Here is a 16,013-nt window from a genome sequence, read left to right as displayed (position 1 = left end):
CGCGCCCTCGGGCTGCAGGAGCCCCGGCTCGTTGGGGGACGGATGGTGTGGGGTCAACCCCGAAGTCCTCTTCAGTTAAAGAGTTAGCTGGGGGGGGGGGGGATCCCTGGGTGGCGCAGCGGTTTGGCGCCTGCCTTTGGCCCAGGGCGCGATCCTGGAGACCCGGGATCGAATCCCACGTCGGGCTCCCGGTGCATGGAGCCTGCTTCTCCCTCTGCCTGTGTCTCTGCCTCTCTCTCTCTCTGTGACTATCATAAATAAATAAAAATTTAAAAAAAAAACAATTAAAAAAAAAAAAGACTTAGCTGGGGGGATCCCGGGGGTGCTCGGTGGTTTAGCGCCGCCTTCAGCCCAGGGCAGGGTCCTGGAGACCCAGGATCGAGTCCCACGACGGGCTCCAGGTCGGGCTTCTCCCTGCCTGGGTTTCTGCATCTCTCTCTCTCTCTCTGTGTCTCATGAATAAATAAAATCTTAAAAAAAATAAAATAAAATCTTAGCTGGGAGTCACCCAAAGCTCCCCGCAGCAGTATCCGCGGTGGTCCCAAGAGGCCTGGCTTCACGGGCGCCCCCAGAGCGGCCCGGGAGCTCGAGTACTTGGCGGCCTGGGCTCGGGCCTGCAGGCGCAGGGCAGGGGAGGGAGGGGCGGCCCGGGCCCACCTCTGGGTCCCGGACCCTGTCACTGGCGCTCCCGTGGTCTTCCACCGCCCCGGCCCAGGGTCCCCGCCCCCCGGGGTCCCCACCCCTCCCCCGGGATCCCAGGCCCTCCCTGGGGTCCCTGCCCCCCTGGGATCCCCGCCCTCCCATCCCCAGGATCTCCGCCTCCTCGGGGGTCCACCGCCCCCGCCCAGGGTCCCCGCCCCCCGGGGTCCCCACCCCCCCACCCCCGGGATCCCTTCCCCCGGGATCTCCACCCCCCCGCGGAGCCACGTGCGCGCACCCGGCGGGGGGTGGACCGCTGCCAGCCCGGGGCAGCCCCGCGACGCCGCTCGGCCGCAGCCACCGCCACGGCAGGTGCGCGCGGGCTTGGCTTGGCCGGTGTGGGGCCGCCGCCCCGGGGAGCCCCTCCCACCGCGGGGACCGGCCTCCCGGCGCCGCCCGCTCACTGCCGCCGCTCCTCCGCGCGCCCGCGGCCCCGGGTGGGGGTGGTGGGGCCCGCCCGTCCCCCGTGGTCGCCGGGCCAGCCCGCGCACCTGTCCCCGCCCTGAGACGACCTTCCTGGAGCCAAGCGACAGCACGTGCTTCTGCCGCGGAAGGTGCCCTCGGGGTCCCGCCCGGGGCTCGCGGCCGCAGCCGCTCCGGAGCATCCACGCCTCCGCCCCCGCCGCCTTTGCTGTCCTCCCCGGGCCGGGGGGCCGTCGCCCCTGCAGGACCCCTGGCTCGGCCTGGGCGCCCTCCCGGCCTTGGCACAACCCGTTACCAGCTGTGCCAGCTGCGGCCGGCTTCCCTGCTCTTGGAGGCCTCGGTTTGCCCGACTGTGAACCGGGAACAGTGCCTCGTGTGGCCGCCCCGGGCCTCGGGGTCGCGCAGGCACGGGTGGAGCGCGCGGGCAGTGCCCGGCTGGCAGCGGCATTCAAGGCTCCCCGCGGCTCCCAACAGCTTACTCCACTTTCCGTTTCTTCACGCGGTTCTAAGCGTTTCAAGACCTTGCCTTTGCTCAGCATCTATCACGAAGGCAGCGTTTCTGTGACCTATAAACGCCACGTGCAAGGTATCACACTTAATGGGATACTTTTCTGTTCTCCAGCAGCTCCCAACATACTTAGTCCGTAGAGGAACAAGCTCCAGGGTGCACACCAAGACCTTAACGTAGGTTTATGTGAGGTTACATTAGTCAATTCCAAAACAAGGTTTCTAAACTTAGAAATAAGTTTAGATATCTCACCTAAGGACAAGGGTATCTAAGGATAATCTAGAAAGAGAATCTAAATTTGTTAGATTTTTTTTTTTTTTAACTTGGGATCATTTGTATTACGAAATCGGCCCTATTCATTCTCAGTGGTGCAGGACCTCGTTTATGATACCGTGTATCACTAGCTTCCAATTACCATAGAATTGGCATGTTGGTCACGTTGGCTTAGTTGGAGGTTCTCTCTCCTATCTTCTTTGAATCTCTTACTATTTCTGTATTTTAAGTAGTGTCTCCAGAGCCGTCGTGTGTCCGGTAGACTAACAACAGGCAAGCTCCTGCATTATGCATCTCTGAGAAAGGGCTGCTAAGTAGTACGAGATTTCATTTCACAAAAGTATCTCCTGGTAAATACACAGGACGTTCATCATCCTCTATTTATAGATTATTATGTTTTTATTTAATAAGTGTGCAATCATTTTTGAGACTAACCACATTGTTTAGCTATCAGTAATCTTCTGTAAGGCTACATTAGAATTAGGTTTGACTATGAATGAGAGAAACTCAAAATAATACTGGCTGAAACAAGTCAGAAATTTATTTCCCTCTCACATACACGTCGGCAGTCCTGGGCCGCATGGCAGTTTAGTCATCGGAGACCAGAGCCCTTTGACTTTGCTGCTCTATCAGCCTCGGTGGACAGGTTTAAACTCCTGGGTGAAGGTGGCTGCTCCAGCTCCAGCCCCAGCTTTCACATCCTCAGTCCAGTCAGTAAGAAAGGAAAAAGGAAAAGCGCACTTTGCTGGTATTTAAGGAAACTTTTCAGAAGTTGTAAACACCTTCCCATTCATTGGCCCTTGGCCACGTGGAACAACTAGTCAAGGGAAGGGTTGGAAGAGAGCCTTTGACCTGGGTGGCCATGAGCTCAGCTAAAAATTGGGGTCCTATTTCTGAGAAGAAGGAGTAAATACATTTGAGACGACTACGAGCAGTGTGTACTATTTTTTTGTCTTCCTGTCATTTAACTGTCTCAGGGTAACTAGGATCCAAGACTGAAAAAATGGTTACATGGCCCTACTGATGTCAAAATTATGCACTGAGATATTTTGATAATGTGTTGGCTAGTGTGAGACTATTTGCAAATTTTAGAAGCTATGTTGTCTTTGGGAATTGATTCCCAAATTAAAAAAATATATTAATGTTGCAAATAATTGCTCATAAAGGAGCAATAAAAATATTAATTGGCATAGGACACAAAATGAAAAAGTAGACAAATTGGATTTTATAAAAATTAAGAACTTCTGTGTATCAAAGGATACTATCAACAGGCTGAAGAGACAACCCATGGAACGGGAGAAAATTATTTATAAATCTTATATCGAGGAAGAAATTAATATAGAATATAAAAAGAACTCCTTCAACTCAGCAATAACAAAAGCCAATTTAAAAATGAGCAAAAGACATTCATTTAAAGAAAAGTACAGGGCAACTGAGTAGCTTGGTTGGTTAAGTGTCTGCTTTTGGGTCGGGTCATGATCCTGGAGCCTGGGATCGAGCCCCATGTCATCAGGCTCCTGGCTCAGTGGGGAGTCTGCTTCTCGCTCTCCCTCAGCCTCCACCCTGCTTGTCCTGTGTCTCTCTCAAATAAATAAAACTCTAAAAAAAGAAAAAGATAAAGTACAAATGGCCAGTGAGCATGCGAAAAGATGTTCAACATCATTCATCATTAGGGAAATGCAAATCAAAACCACTTTCTCTCCATTAGGACGACTCGAATATACAATATATAAAACAGAAGACCGAAACTAGCAAGTGTTGGTGAGGATGTGGAGACTTTGGAGCTCTTGTGCATTGCTGGTGAGACTCTGGGAAAATGACACGGTGGTTTCTCAAAAAAGTAAAAATAGAATTAGCACATGATCCAGCAATTTCCCACCTGGGTATATACCTGAAAGAACTGAAAGCAGGGACTCCAAGAGATGCTGGTACACCCCTGTTCAGAGTGGTGGTATTTTCAGTAGCTAAAAGGTAGAAGCAACCCAAGTGACCATGAATGGATGAATGGATAAATGGAATCTGATAAACACACACACTGGAATAGTATTTGCTCTTAAAAGAAAGACAATTCTGACGCGTGTTACAATGGATGAACCTCGAAGATGTGCAAGTGAGACACCGGTCACAAAAGGACAAATGCCCATGTGCTCCCCTTATACCGAGTCCCTGGAGTCAGCAGATTCCTGGAGAGGGCAGATGGTACTTGTAAGGGGCTGGGAGCGTGTGGGGTGAAGTTTGGGAAGATGAAAAAGTACTAGAGATGCTTGGTGGCGCTGGCCACGTTACAGGGTGAATGCTCTTACTGTGCCTGGGCACTTTAAAGTGGCTAAAATAGCAGGGTTTATGTTATTTATCTTGGACCACAATAAAAAAAGGTTAAAATTCTTTGAAAATGTGGGTAGTTTTACACACATGCACTTATAGAATCAGACTTGAATCCATTGCCAGAGGGTTTTGGCCAAGAATCTTGATCCTATTTTGAAAGAAATTCTTTTTTTTTTTTTTTTAAAGATGTTATTTATTCATGGGAGACACACAGAGAGAGGCAGAGACCCAGGCAGAGGGAGGAGCAGGCTCCATGCCCGATGCGGAACTTGATCCTGGGACCCCGGGGGTCACGCCCTGGGCCGAAGGCAGACGCTCAACCAGTGAGCCACTGAGGTGCCCCCTATTTTGAAATGCTATTAAAATATTTCAAAAACATATACAGAAATAGAATAACGTGTAAAGAACATTCCACTTCCCTTAACCCGTCTTTAACACCTCAATTTATAATAAGACTGTTTTTGTGAATGGTTATTCCATTGCCCCAATTGTTGAGAACCATTTGTAGGTACTGCCCTTATTGCAAGGATTTGCAGAGCCAACGATGAACTTTTCACATCGGTAAGCTTTTTATACCAACATGCGTGTCCCAAGAAAAGCCTTAGAAAACCTGCCTCATCACAATCTCTGCAAAAGCAGCAGCACTGTATAGACCACAGGTGGAGACTTTTTCTGTTAAGAGTCAGACAATAAATATTTTAGGCTTTGTGGGGTCACATTGTTGAATAATTATTTTTCTTCAAATATCCCCATAAAAATTTAAAAACCTTCTTAGCTTGTGGGGCCATACAAAAAAGAGCTGTTTCTAGACTTGGCCCAGTGGCTGTAGTTTCCTGAACCTTAGTAGACCTTTGAGGTCCTTCTGGGGCCAACCCCCAGCAGGGGGGCAGTTGTGGGCAAGTATGTAATCACGGTCAACCAATCTTTGGCACGGCTGGCAACCTCTGTGTGGGCTCAAATCAAATAAGCTAATTTTGAGCCTGATCATATAAATGCATGTGTATGAAATACTCACTTAAAAATGTTTAAACCATTTTCTGCTGTGGTAAAATCTTACTGTGGCACTCATTTAGGTGGGATCCGATGTTGGCATTGGATTCCTGTTGGCAACTCTGAGAAGGAAGCATTTAGAAGGGAGCAACTGAGGAGAAACACAGTGGGTCCTAAGAGCGAGACACCTAGAATAATCTCGGTTCCTATCCTAGTATTTACATACAAGGAACCCTCTTTTCTCGAAGAACTGCAAGTGATATGTTCCTCGTAACCAAAAGAATCTACATTGCTCTCACTGCAAATGTAAATTGGTACAAACACTTTGGAAGACAGTCTGGTAAAATCTACAAAGTTGAATACGAGCACATCAATGACCCGGCAATTCCATGGTGCGCTATTTTATCTAGAGAAATTCTTGTGTGTTTGTACCGGAAGCTACACGTAGAAGAATGCTCACAGCTGTGCCCCGGCGGGTGCTATGGACCTGGTCAGATCTCAGCTCTGCCACTTACACAGGTGTGTGACCACAGACGGAGAGCTTAGTTCTCTGTGCCTCATTGTCCTCATCTGTAGGAGGGGATAATTATTTAATTATCACAAGGTTGTAGGGATTCAGCAAGTTAATTTATGTGAAATACTGGGCATAAGTATAGCAAATGCTCTGCTAGTCTTAGCTGTTGTTGGAATTCATTGTTTGTAATAGGAAAAATTGAAAACAAACAAAAACATGTCCATCCAGAGAGGATGGAAAAACAAACTCTGGTATATTCACACTAAGGAATATTATACAGCCTAGGAGTGAAAAGAATGAACCAGAGCTATATATATATATATCTCAACAGGTATAACAACTTTAAGAGAAAGAGGCAGGCACAGAAGAGCACCAATCGCATACCCTCATGTTACAAAATAAGCAAAATTCAACTTGCTATGTAGAGATATTTGCAAAAAAATACACAGAGAAGCAAGGGAATGGGAAAGAAATGAAACTTAAGACAGTGGATAGGGAAACGGGACTTGGAAACACCTCCAGTATTTTGTAGACAAAACAGTGACATTTGTGGGAAAAAAAAAAAAGGTTTATCAATTGAGTAGTAGGGTCCTGGGTATTGGTCTTATTATGCTACAAGTGGAGAGCAACAAATGTGAAGGTGTGAACAAATGTGAAGATCAGTTTTAAATGTAAAGATAAGGGGCCCCTGGGTGGCTCAGTGGTTGAGCATCTGCCTTTGGCTCAGGTCATGATCCTGGGGTCCTAGGATCGAGTCCCACATCAGGCTCCCCACAGGGAGCCTGCTTCTCTCTCTGCCTGTGTCTCTGCCTCTCTCTCTGTCTCTCATGAATAAATAAATAAAATCTTAAAAAAATAAATGTAAAGATAAAATGTACATGGATATGGACAGAACTTGTTGAAAATCAGGAACTAAGAAACAAAACGAAGGAAATCACTGACACACTGTAGAGAGATTCGTCAAGGAACTGAATTGGTCGAATATAGTTTGCTTTAGAAAACAGTTTGTTGATAAAAAATCTTCAGTGCCGGCATACTCCTGATTAAAATGTCTTCATAAACCCATAAATTCAAAGTCAGTGTGACCCGGGGGTTGGAATAACCAGCTTGAGCCATCCTGTACATGGTTAACGATACCAATACAACAAGCACTGAATTTATATGAGATTTACACACTCCCAGGAAAAACAAGTGTTCTGGGTAGAACTTGGGCAGGGAGCAGGTGTCAGGAAAACCTAACTAGTCAAATCGTTACAAGGTAAAATCATAAGAGAATAATTCTTCTCTAGAGACAAGGGTGGGGGACAGGTAGGGGGGGTTATACCAGGAAATACCGCTGTGATATAAAAAAAAGAAGAATGAATTCTGGACTGGAGTGATTATTTGGGTAGTAAGTTCGATTTACTTTCCCCAAGATTTAATTAAGCTGGTATATGGAGTTTAGGAGTGGACATATCTTTGGACAGCTTCACTTCCAAAAGCCACCGCATACTTAGCTAGTTTCGTGGGCAACACCAAGTACACTGCCTTCTGGAGATCTTCGGGGGTGAGGGTACAGCGATTTCTGAAGCACATCAGGCTGCAGGCTTCCATAGAAATGAGCTCAAAGATGTCATTGATCAGGGTGTTCATGATGTCCAAGGTGCGAGATGATATGCCCCTCTGGGGAACCACTTCCTTTAGGACCCTGTTTACGTAGAGTGAATAATTTCTATGGCCAAAATCGGTGCTGGAATGTGATTTCTTTCTGGAGATTGGGCTTTGATGTCCTCTGGTTTTTCTGGTGATGGATCTGGCCATTGCAGATGTTGTTCCCCTCGGCAGTTACGAGTGGAGAGGAGAGGGCCTAACAGTGGTGGCGGGGAGCTCTCATATTTATATTGGCATGCCACAATCAGCCTTTTGGGGCTTCTCTTTGATTGGAGGTTACCCTTCCTATGTCACAATCACCTAGCAACAGCACTCATTTGTTGTCAAGGGAAAATCTGGTTCTTGGCCAACCTAAAGCTTTCCTAAGAGGATAGAGTGTTGTAGAAGGATCGAGTTGGCTTCAGGGCAGAAGAGAGTGCTCATTTCTCCTACTCTATCTCTTGGCAGTTTTTGCAAGCATAACATACGATATTTTCAGAATTGGACAGATCTCATCAAATTGGCGAGTTGGTGGTGGGAACACAAAGGAAAAAGTACCATGAGCCTTTTATGGGGGAACCTCTGTCTCTAAAAGTTTTCATGAAGTCATTTTATAAGCTTAGGAGCAATAAGCCATTAAAAAACTTGCAGTGATTGTTTTATAATACAAGTAAATATAGCTCATCGGCTTTTACAAATTAATTTAGAAATGAATCCTATTTAAAATAAATCTGAACCCCCAACTCCATATAAGCAACTATGTACAAAAGGAGAGTAAAACAAAAACTGTCCAACTTTGCTGTCTAAATTAATATATGTGAGTCATGTGCATTAAGTTTTTATGATGATATTAATACCATACTTGAAAATTTCACGAATTTCATTACATGGTTTGCTTTTTACCTGATACCATAGCTCATCTGTCACTATTAACCAGAAACGTGGGGTCACTCTTGCTCATGTGTTGATATTCATGCTGAAAAAAAACCAAAAAAACAAAAAATTAACTCCATTATCTTCTTAATCAAATTCTGTCCCTGGATAAAAATAAAAATAAACAGGAGTAACTAGAAAAATCCCAATTCCCAGGTATTTCAATAGTGCACAACTGCCACAGCTATGAATGCTACGGGGAAAAATTCTTCCCTGCAGGCAGCTTCACAGATAAGATAGGCCGGGCTGTGTGTCATTTCTGGAACGCTACATGTAATTCCTCTCCCTTTTCCGTCACTCCAGAAAGTAGATCTGAAATAAAGTGAGTAGGAAAAATGCTATTACAGGGAAAACTTTGAACAGGTTCTGATTTCTAAAGAGCACAGGCATCATTGGTGAATGTCCGGACTTTATTTATTCCTAGCCACACGCCTCAAACTCTGCGTCATCCTGAGTTGGAGGCTGCTGCTTCTAAGCACGCTTTGTGGTGATGGATCTTCAGTCAGCCCTTGCTAATTTTGCTTTCAGGATTTCTCCAGATATAATTACTTCGTTAGCTTAATTACAGCATAGTTTTATTTGTGATCATTTAGCAGAAGCTATCAGGTGGAGAATGTTCACTCCCTGTTCTTCACGTACCCAAGCTGAGGAGTGTAGTGTTTTTGGCCTGTGCTCCTGGGACAACCCTCCCTGGGGTCGCTGAGGTAGGGAGAAGGTAGGTAAGCCTGTGGCAGCCCCTTCTGGACTCTTGTTGGGACCTTGGCCATGGGCAGCTCTGCTCCTGGGGTCGGGCCACCCTCACTAGCCGGCCTTAATGGAGGAGGTCATTTTGCTTACCTCAGAGGTGCTCTAAAAGAAAGCCTGTTGTTGCCCCACACGTAGGGCTCTCCTCCAAAAGCTCAGCGGTCATAAAGCCGACATTTCGATCCTTGTCTTTCTAATCCCTATGACTCTCGATCGGTTGAGACTGCATGGGGGAGGGTGTGATGATACATTACAGAAGCTAAAAGCAAAAGGCTTTCAAGACAAAATAAGCTGTATGCTAAGATACTGATGGTCAGGAAGTTGGGAAAATGAGGAATACTGATTCTACAAAATTTCTGGCTACTTTTGGGTTAACCCAAATTCCCCTTTTAAAATTTAATGATTCATTCTAAAATATGTATGAGCTCACCGCTGATATGTGGGTTTTTCTCTTCCTTCCCCCTCCCTCCTCCTCCAGACAGTCTGGAACAAGGGACAGACACTGTTTAGCATAATGACCTTCAGGAGATGCCTGTTGGATTATCAGTTTGGACAATGGAGCAAATCTGATTATTTTGCATCCATCTACCCTGGGAATGAGCACTGGGAAGTCCTCCATCTGTCCTCTCTTCTCCTCTGCCCTGCCCCTCAAGGTCGTTGCCTTAGAACAAAGCCTGATGTCCTTAGCAGGGGACACAGGAGAGTGAAAGGAGTGAGGACCGATGTGCCAGAGGCCTGAGGTCTGTGGTTTCTGACCTGCTCTAGTGTAGCTGGAATTGAAAGTTAACAACTGGGGATCTCTGGGTGGCTCAGCGCCTGCCTTTGGCCCAGGGCATGATCCTGGAGTCCCAGGATCGAGTCCTGCGTCGGGCTCCTTGCATGGAGCCTGCTTCTCCCTCCTCCTGTGTCTCTGCTTCTCTCTCTCTCTCTCTGTCTATCATAAATAAATCTTAAAAAAAAAAGTTAACAACCATTTCATGAATTTTTCCCAGCTCTTGTTTTGCGCTTGATCACATTGTCCATCTGGGGCATGGGTTGTGTGTCTCCCATGAACAAACACACACACTCCTGGTAGGTCTGCAAGTACGTATACTGTGTTACAATTGCTTATTCTTCCCTTTATGGCTGAAGGCCTAGTCATGACTCAAGGTCATCACCAAGACTCTCAGTGATTATTCCACAGGAGCTGTAGCAGAGGTGACACTAACTCGAAGCCAAAAACACGCCCTGGCAGGTGTGAGTGTACTCTGGGAACATTTTTACCGCCACTGTGTTAGTTTTCTGCTGTGGCTGTAACAAATCACCATAAATTGAATGGCTTCAAACAACACAAATGACCTTACAATTCTAGTGGTGGAATCAGTCTGAGTGGGTTTCACTGGGCTAACATCGAGAGTCAGCAGGGCTGGATTCCTTCTGAAGGCTCTAGGGGAAAATCTGTTTCCTTACCTCTTTCATCTCCTCGAGGCTACCTGTGTTTCTTGGCTTCTTCTCTACCTTGGAAGCCAGCAATAGATGATCAAGTTAACTCATGGTGTATCACTGACACAGAGTCCTGCCTCCCTCTCCACTTATATGTGGGATTGTGATTACGTTGGGTCCACCTGGATAATCCAGGCTCTTCTCCACATCTCAATATCCTTAGTTTCATCTGCACATCCCATGTTGCTAGGTAAGGAATCTGGGAAATGCACGACTTTGAGGGCCACCATCAACAGGATGACATTGTCAGGGAAGCTCTGGGTCACTGACCGTACAGATATTAGAGACGAATAATACTGCCCTTAGGAGATGGACCAAACATATGTTTTTAAAGATTTTATTTCTTCCTTCCTGAGAGTCACAGAGAGAGAGTCAGAGACCCAGGCAGAGGGAGAAGCAGACTCCCTGTGGGGAGCCCAATGTGGGACTCAATCCCAGGACCCCGGGGTCACACCTGGAGCCAAAGGCAGACGCTCAACTGCTGAGCCCCCCAGGAATCCCCATGAGAAATATATTAAAAATACTGTCGGGATGCCTGGGTGAGTAAAGATATGATTTTTTTGGTTTTGCTTTGTTCTTGCATGAGAATGGGAGACTATGGTCTCGAAGAGCCTGAGCTTGATTGGCTTGGCTTGGCTGGTGGTTTTCAGGCATGGGAGAATGTGTATTCTCCAGCAAGAGGCAAAGGAAACTTGTTGGTCAGGGGAGAACCAGGTTTCAGGTAAGGCCGTTGTTTTCAAGCTTGGATGCACACTGAAGTCACCTGGGGAGATTATAACCAACGAGCCAAACATTCCAGGTCTAGACCCCAGTCCAAATGAAGCAGCTTCTACAGGGGTGAAGCTCAGACATTTTTTTTTTAAGTTCTTTTAACGTATGGCCAGGGTTGAAACTCATACAATTCAACACCCCCCTACCCCTGAAACAATCACAATAAAAAATGGGTAGAGGACCTGGAAAGACATTTTTCCAAAGAAGATATCCAGATGGCCAGCAGACACATGCAAAGATGCTCATCATCAATGATGACCAGGGAAATGCAAATCAAAACCAAAATGAGGTGATACCTCCCACCTGTCAGTATCAAAAAAGATAAGGAATAACAAGTGTGGGGGAGGATGAGGAGAAGGGTCAATCCTTGTGCACTGTTTGTGGGAATTCTACAGCCACAGTAGAGTACAGTATGGAGTTTCCTCAGAAAACTAAAAAGTACCACATGATCCATGGTACTTCTAGGTATTTACCTGGGGAAAACAAAAATACTAATTCAAAAGGATATTGAAATCCCTATTTTCAAGCACAACATTGTTTATAATAGCCGAGTTATGGAAGGAACTCAAGTGTCCAGTGATAGATGAGTGGATAAAGAAGATGTGAGAGAGAGACATGAGATATTATATATGTGGGATATATACATATCTCTCTCTCACACACCCCGACACAGATATATGGGATATTATTCAGCCATAGAAAATGAGATCTTGCCATTTGCAACAACATGGATGGACTAGAGTATATTATGATAAGTGAACTAAGTCAGAGAAAGACAAATATATGGTTTCGCTTATATGTGGAATGTAGAAAACAAAACGAATGAACAAACACAAAACAGAAACAGGCTCGTAAATACAGAGGACTGGTGGTTCCCAGAAGGGAAGCGGGTGGGAGAGGCGTCAAGTGGATGAGGGCGGCTCAGAGATACGAAACTCCGGTTCCATCCATGGAGAGGCACGGGGGACACAGCATCGTGATAACGTTGTGTGGACACACATGGTGTGGTGACATGTGCTGTGGCGAGTATTTGATAATGCAGAGAATTGCCAGGTCGCTGTGTTGTAGCCGGAACCTAACAACCGTATACCAACTGGAAGGAAAGGTGGAGCAGGTGGGAGGAAGAGGCTGGAGGGGGACAGGTGAGTAGCAGGGGGAGTGGCAGAGAGAGGGTGGGCCGTGCTCTCTGGCCAAGGGGACCCCAGGTTCAAGGACATGAAGAGATGCAGACTTTGGTGTAAACGTGTTTCTATGCATTTAAACTGAGGCTAACTTTGCTAAAAAGCTTTTTCAGTGCTTCCAAGGAGCAGACGGGGGGTATGGAGGAGACGGGGGAACGAGGCTGGGCCCACTGTGCTTTGGTGTCTTACCCGCCTCATGGTTCCGGGTCTGGGGGTGGGTGGGTAAAGCACGCTTCCCACGCTCCCCTTGGCTGCCATGTTGGCAACGCTCTAGCTCTGGCCTGGGCTGTTTCTCTTCGACTTTATCCTAGCTTTCTTGCTGGGTTCCTGAGGCCGACCCTGCTAAGCTCTCCGGGGCGGAGGCCTGGCCTTCGGTAGTGGAGTCGCCTGCATCCTGCTTTGGCTAATCCCAAAGCTGGGTCATTGTTCTCAGGTGACCCCAAAAGGAGTAATGAGATTAGTTTTGTGCAGAGTAAGAACCTAAAGGAATTAGCTTGGGAGTGAAGAGCAGGTGGTCAGCCCCCGAGGAAGTTCCCCGTGATCTGATGTTGTCAACAACGACAACACAGAACGTGTGTTGGGACAACAGGCATAAGAAAAATGTTACTTCTGTCTTGAGTTCTGGTTCACACACTATGGTAGGCCCTGTGGTAGGACCGCTTCGCCCAACAGTAATGAAACGCCGCCCGAATCAATAGATGAGCATCATAAAACGGGTCTTCCTCTAACGTTGGGTAATAAGGGGGAGAGCTTGCCAAACACGGGGTGGGGCTAACAGCTGCTCGCGGGCCCCTGGCCAGGAGGCTGGGGGCCAGGAGGTTAGTGGAGGCCGGTTAGACACCCAGGCACCCGGTCCCTCGTTAGTGGGCCCGGGGCGGGGGGGCTGTTCCATGCAGGAGAAAGGGGGTGAGCGGCAGCACCGGCGGATCCACAGCTCCGCTGGAGGGTTGTATCCCCGGGGGCAGGGAGTGGCTGGGTGGCCACGTAGCCTGCGGGGAGTTACTCTACTCGAGAGTCACGAGAACTCGAAGCATGGACTAATGGGCTCCAAGTGACACTGGAGAGAGGTGGTCTCGGGCTGGCCCAAGAGGGATTAGAACAGGGGGGCACTGTCATTGCCCAGTGGCCCCCAAGTGACCCACGACAGGTCTGACCCGGGCAGGGGGGCTGTGGGGGGAGGAACTGTCTTCGAGAGAATGGGCCAGATCCCACGATGGATTTGGGGCCCGGCCGAGAGGCACAGGACGCCTCTGGTTTGATGCTGACCTATACCGAGCGCGGACTCGGGGTGTAGACGCTGTCCAAGCACTTCCCGGCGTCAACCCGGTGGGGTCGCGCAGCAACCAGGTGACACGGGTCCTGCCCACAGCAGCCGCTCTTTTGGGGGGTGCGGGGGGGCACAGAGGTGATTTGCCTCAGACTGCAGAGCAGGTGGCAGCGCAATGGGACCTGAACCTCCCATCGGGGTGCGGGCGCCCTGGGGCACTGCTGCTGCGCCACCTGCTGCGGGTCCCACCGCACCTGCTGCGACATCCCCACACCTTGCGGGGGACAGGGGGGCCTCCTGCCTCATAGCTGCCAGCTGGGCCTGCTCCACAAGGGACGTGCAGGAGGAAGCAGGGGGGCAAACTAAAGCCACAGAGTGTACTTCACCGCACCGACGCACAGCAGTGAATTCCCGAGCTAACGGTGGACCCGGGAGACGGAGGGAGCAGCTGACAGTTACTGGCAGTCACACCGTGAGCAGAGTGTCAGGTGGTAGGTCACCTGGCGGCAACTCTGGCCACGGCCCAGCCGGTAAAGATGCTCAGCCCGGGGATCCCGGGGGGCTCAGCGGTTGAGTGTCTGCCTTGGCCCAGGGCGTGACCCCAGGGTCCTGGGATCGAGTCCCACATCGGGCTCCCTGCGTGGAGCCTGCTTCTCCCTCTGCCTGTGTCTCTGCCTCTCTCTCTCTCTCTCTGTCCCTCGTGAATAAATAAATAAATTAAAAAAATACATAAAAAAGATGCTTACATCCTACAGCTCGGCACCCGCGATCCAGGGCTGCTCTAGAGGAATGCATGCACATGTGCGTCCAGAGACAAGTGCACGGATGTCCCCTGGAGTGACGCTTGGACAGAAAAGGAGGTGGAACAAGCTGTCCCTCAGTAGAGAAATGGCTGAATAAACTATGATTTTTCATATGGTGAAATAATCTGAAGCAATTGTAACAAATGAACCGGGGTCTATGCACAAAACTTAGATCCTGGTGAGAAAAAAGCCAGTTGCAAAATGATTTGTAAGGTATGATATCCCTTATGTAAAAAGTGAAGCATAAAACAATAGCATAGACCGTTTATAGACTTAGACATGTGCAGTGTGACTATGAAAAACACATGGGAAGCATTCCTGTTGCCCAGTGGTAGGCTGGTTACCTCTTGTGGGGAGAAAGGGAGGGATGGAGAAGGATCAGAGTGGGGCTTTCATGGTATCTGTAATGTTTTATTTAATTGTTTTTAAAAAGAGAAATAGGGGACGCTCGGGTGGCTCAGTGGTTTAGCACCTCCCTTCGGCCCAGGGCAGTGATCCTGGAGTCCCGGGATCGAGTCCCACATGGAGCTCCCTGCATGGAGCCTGCTTCTCCCTCTGCTTGTGTCTCTGCCTCTGTCTCTGTGTCTCTCATGAATAAATAAATAAAATCTTAAAAAAATAAAAAGAAATCTATTGCAAATATGGCAAAAAAAATGTTACAGGTGTCCATTACATTCTTTTTTCTTTTCTTTAAAATATTATTTTCTTTTTAAAAAATGTATTTATTTTCTAGAGAGAGTGAGCATGTTGGGGGGTGGGGAGGTCAGGGGTAGGAGGGAGAGAATCCCAAGCGGACTCCCTACTGAGAGTGGAGCCCAATCTCATGACTCTGAGATCATGACCTGCGTAGAAATCAAGAGTCAGCCGCCCAACCAACTGAGCCACCCAAGTGCTCCTGTTGTATTGTTTTCTTTAATATTTTTCTTTTTGGTATTTAGCAATCAAAAAAAATCTCAGATGAGTTGTGTTGACTTTATGTCGGAAGATGCCTTATGCCAAGACAAAATTTAAGTGGCTCACTATGACTTAACCGTGTGTGCTATAGAGTAGTCAGTAAAAATTCCAAGGGGGTACACAAACGCAGGGTACCCCCACGATGGAAGGTTAGAAGCTAAATGGTACGATATTTACCTAATGTTGCTTAATATTACACATGTATTGGGACCCCTGGGGCTCAGCAGTTGAGCGTCTGCCTTTGGCCCAAGGCGTGACCCTGGGGTCCTGGGATCGAGTCCCGCATCAGGCTCCCTGCATGGAGCCTGCTTCTCCCTCTGCCTGGGTCTCTGCCTCTCTCTGGGTCTCTCATGAATAAAAAAAATAAAATCTTAAAAAAAATATTACACATGTATTGTCTTCTTTACTGAACTGTATGTGACTTGATCAAAAAGAATCTCTTATCACAGTGGTCTGAAAAAAGTATTTTAAATAGAATGAATAAATAAATAAATACTGGTCCAAAAATATGTATTGA

The 16,013-nt window shown here is 47.7% G+C and overlaps 1 protein-coding gene across 1 annotated transcript; it reads right to left on the bottom strand.

Moving 5' to 3' along the window:
- Positions 1–7,172: 7,172 nt before the first annotated feature.
- Positions 7,173–7,532, bottom strand: LOC121497579 (histone H2B subacrosomal variant-like). The gene has a single exon (XM_041767315.1). The coding sequence runs from the start codon at positions 7,530–7,532 to the stop codon at positions 7,173–7,175; it is 360 nt and encodes a 119-aa protein (XP_041623249.1).
- Between the last annotated feature and the right edge of the window lie 8,481 nt (positions 7,533–16,013).

Source organism: Vulpes lagopus, chromosome 8, assembly GCF_018345385.1.
Source record: "Vulpes lagopus strain Blue_001 chromosome 8, ASM1834538v1, whole genome shotgun sequence".
NCBI classification, from domain to species: Eukaryota; Metazoa; Chordata; class Mammalia; order Carnivora; family Canidae; genus Vulpes; species Vulpes lagopus.
This window is presented reverse-complemented; position numbering and strand designations above follow the sequence as displayed.

Excerpts from the sequence above, each read along its gene's own strand:
- LOC121497579 (XM_041767315.1), bottom strand. The coding sequence starts at position 7,532 with ATGGCCAGATCCATCACCAGAAAAACCAGAGGACATCAAAGCCCAATC.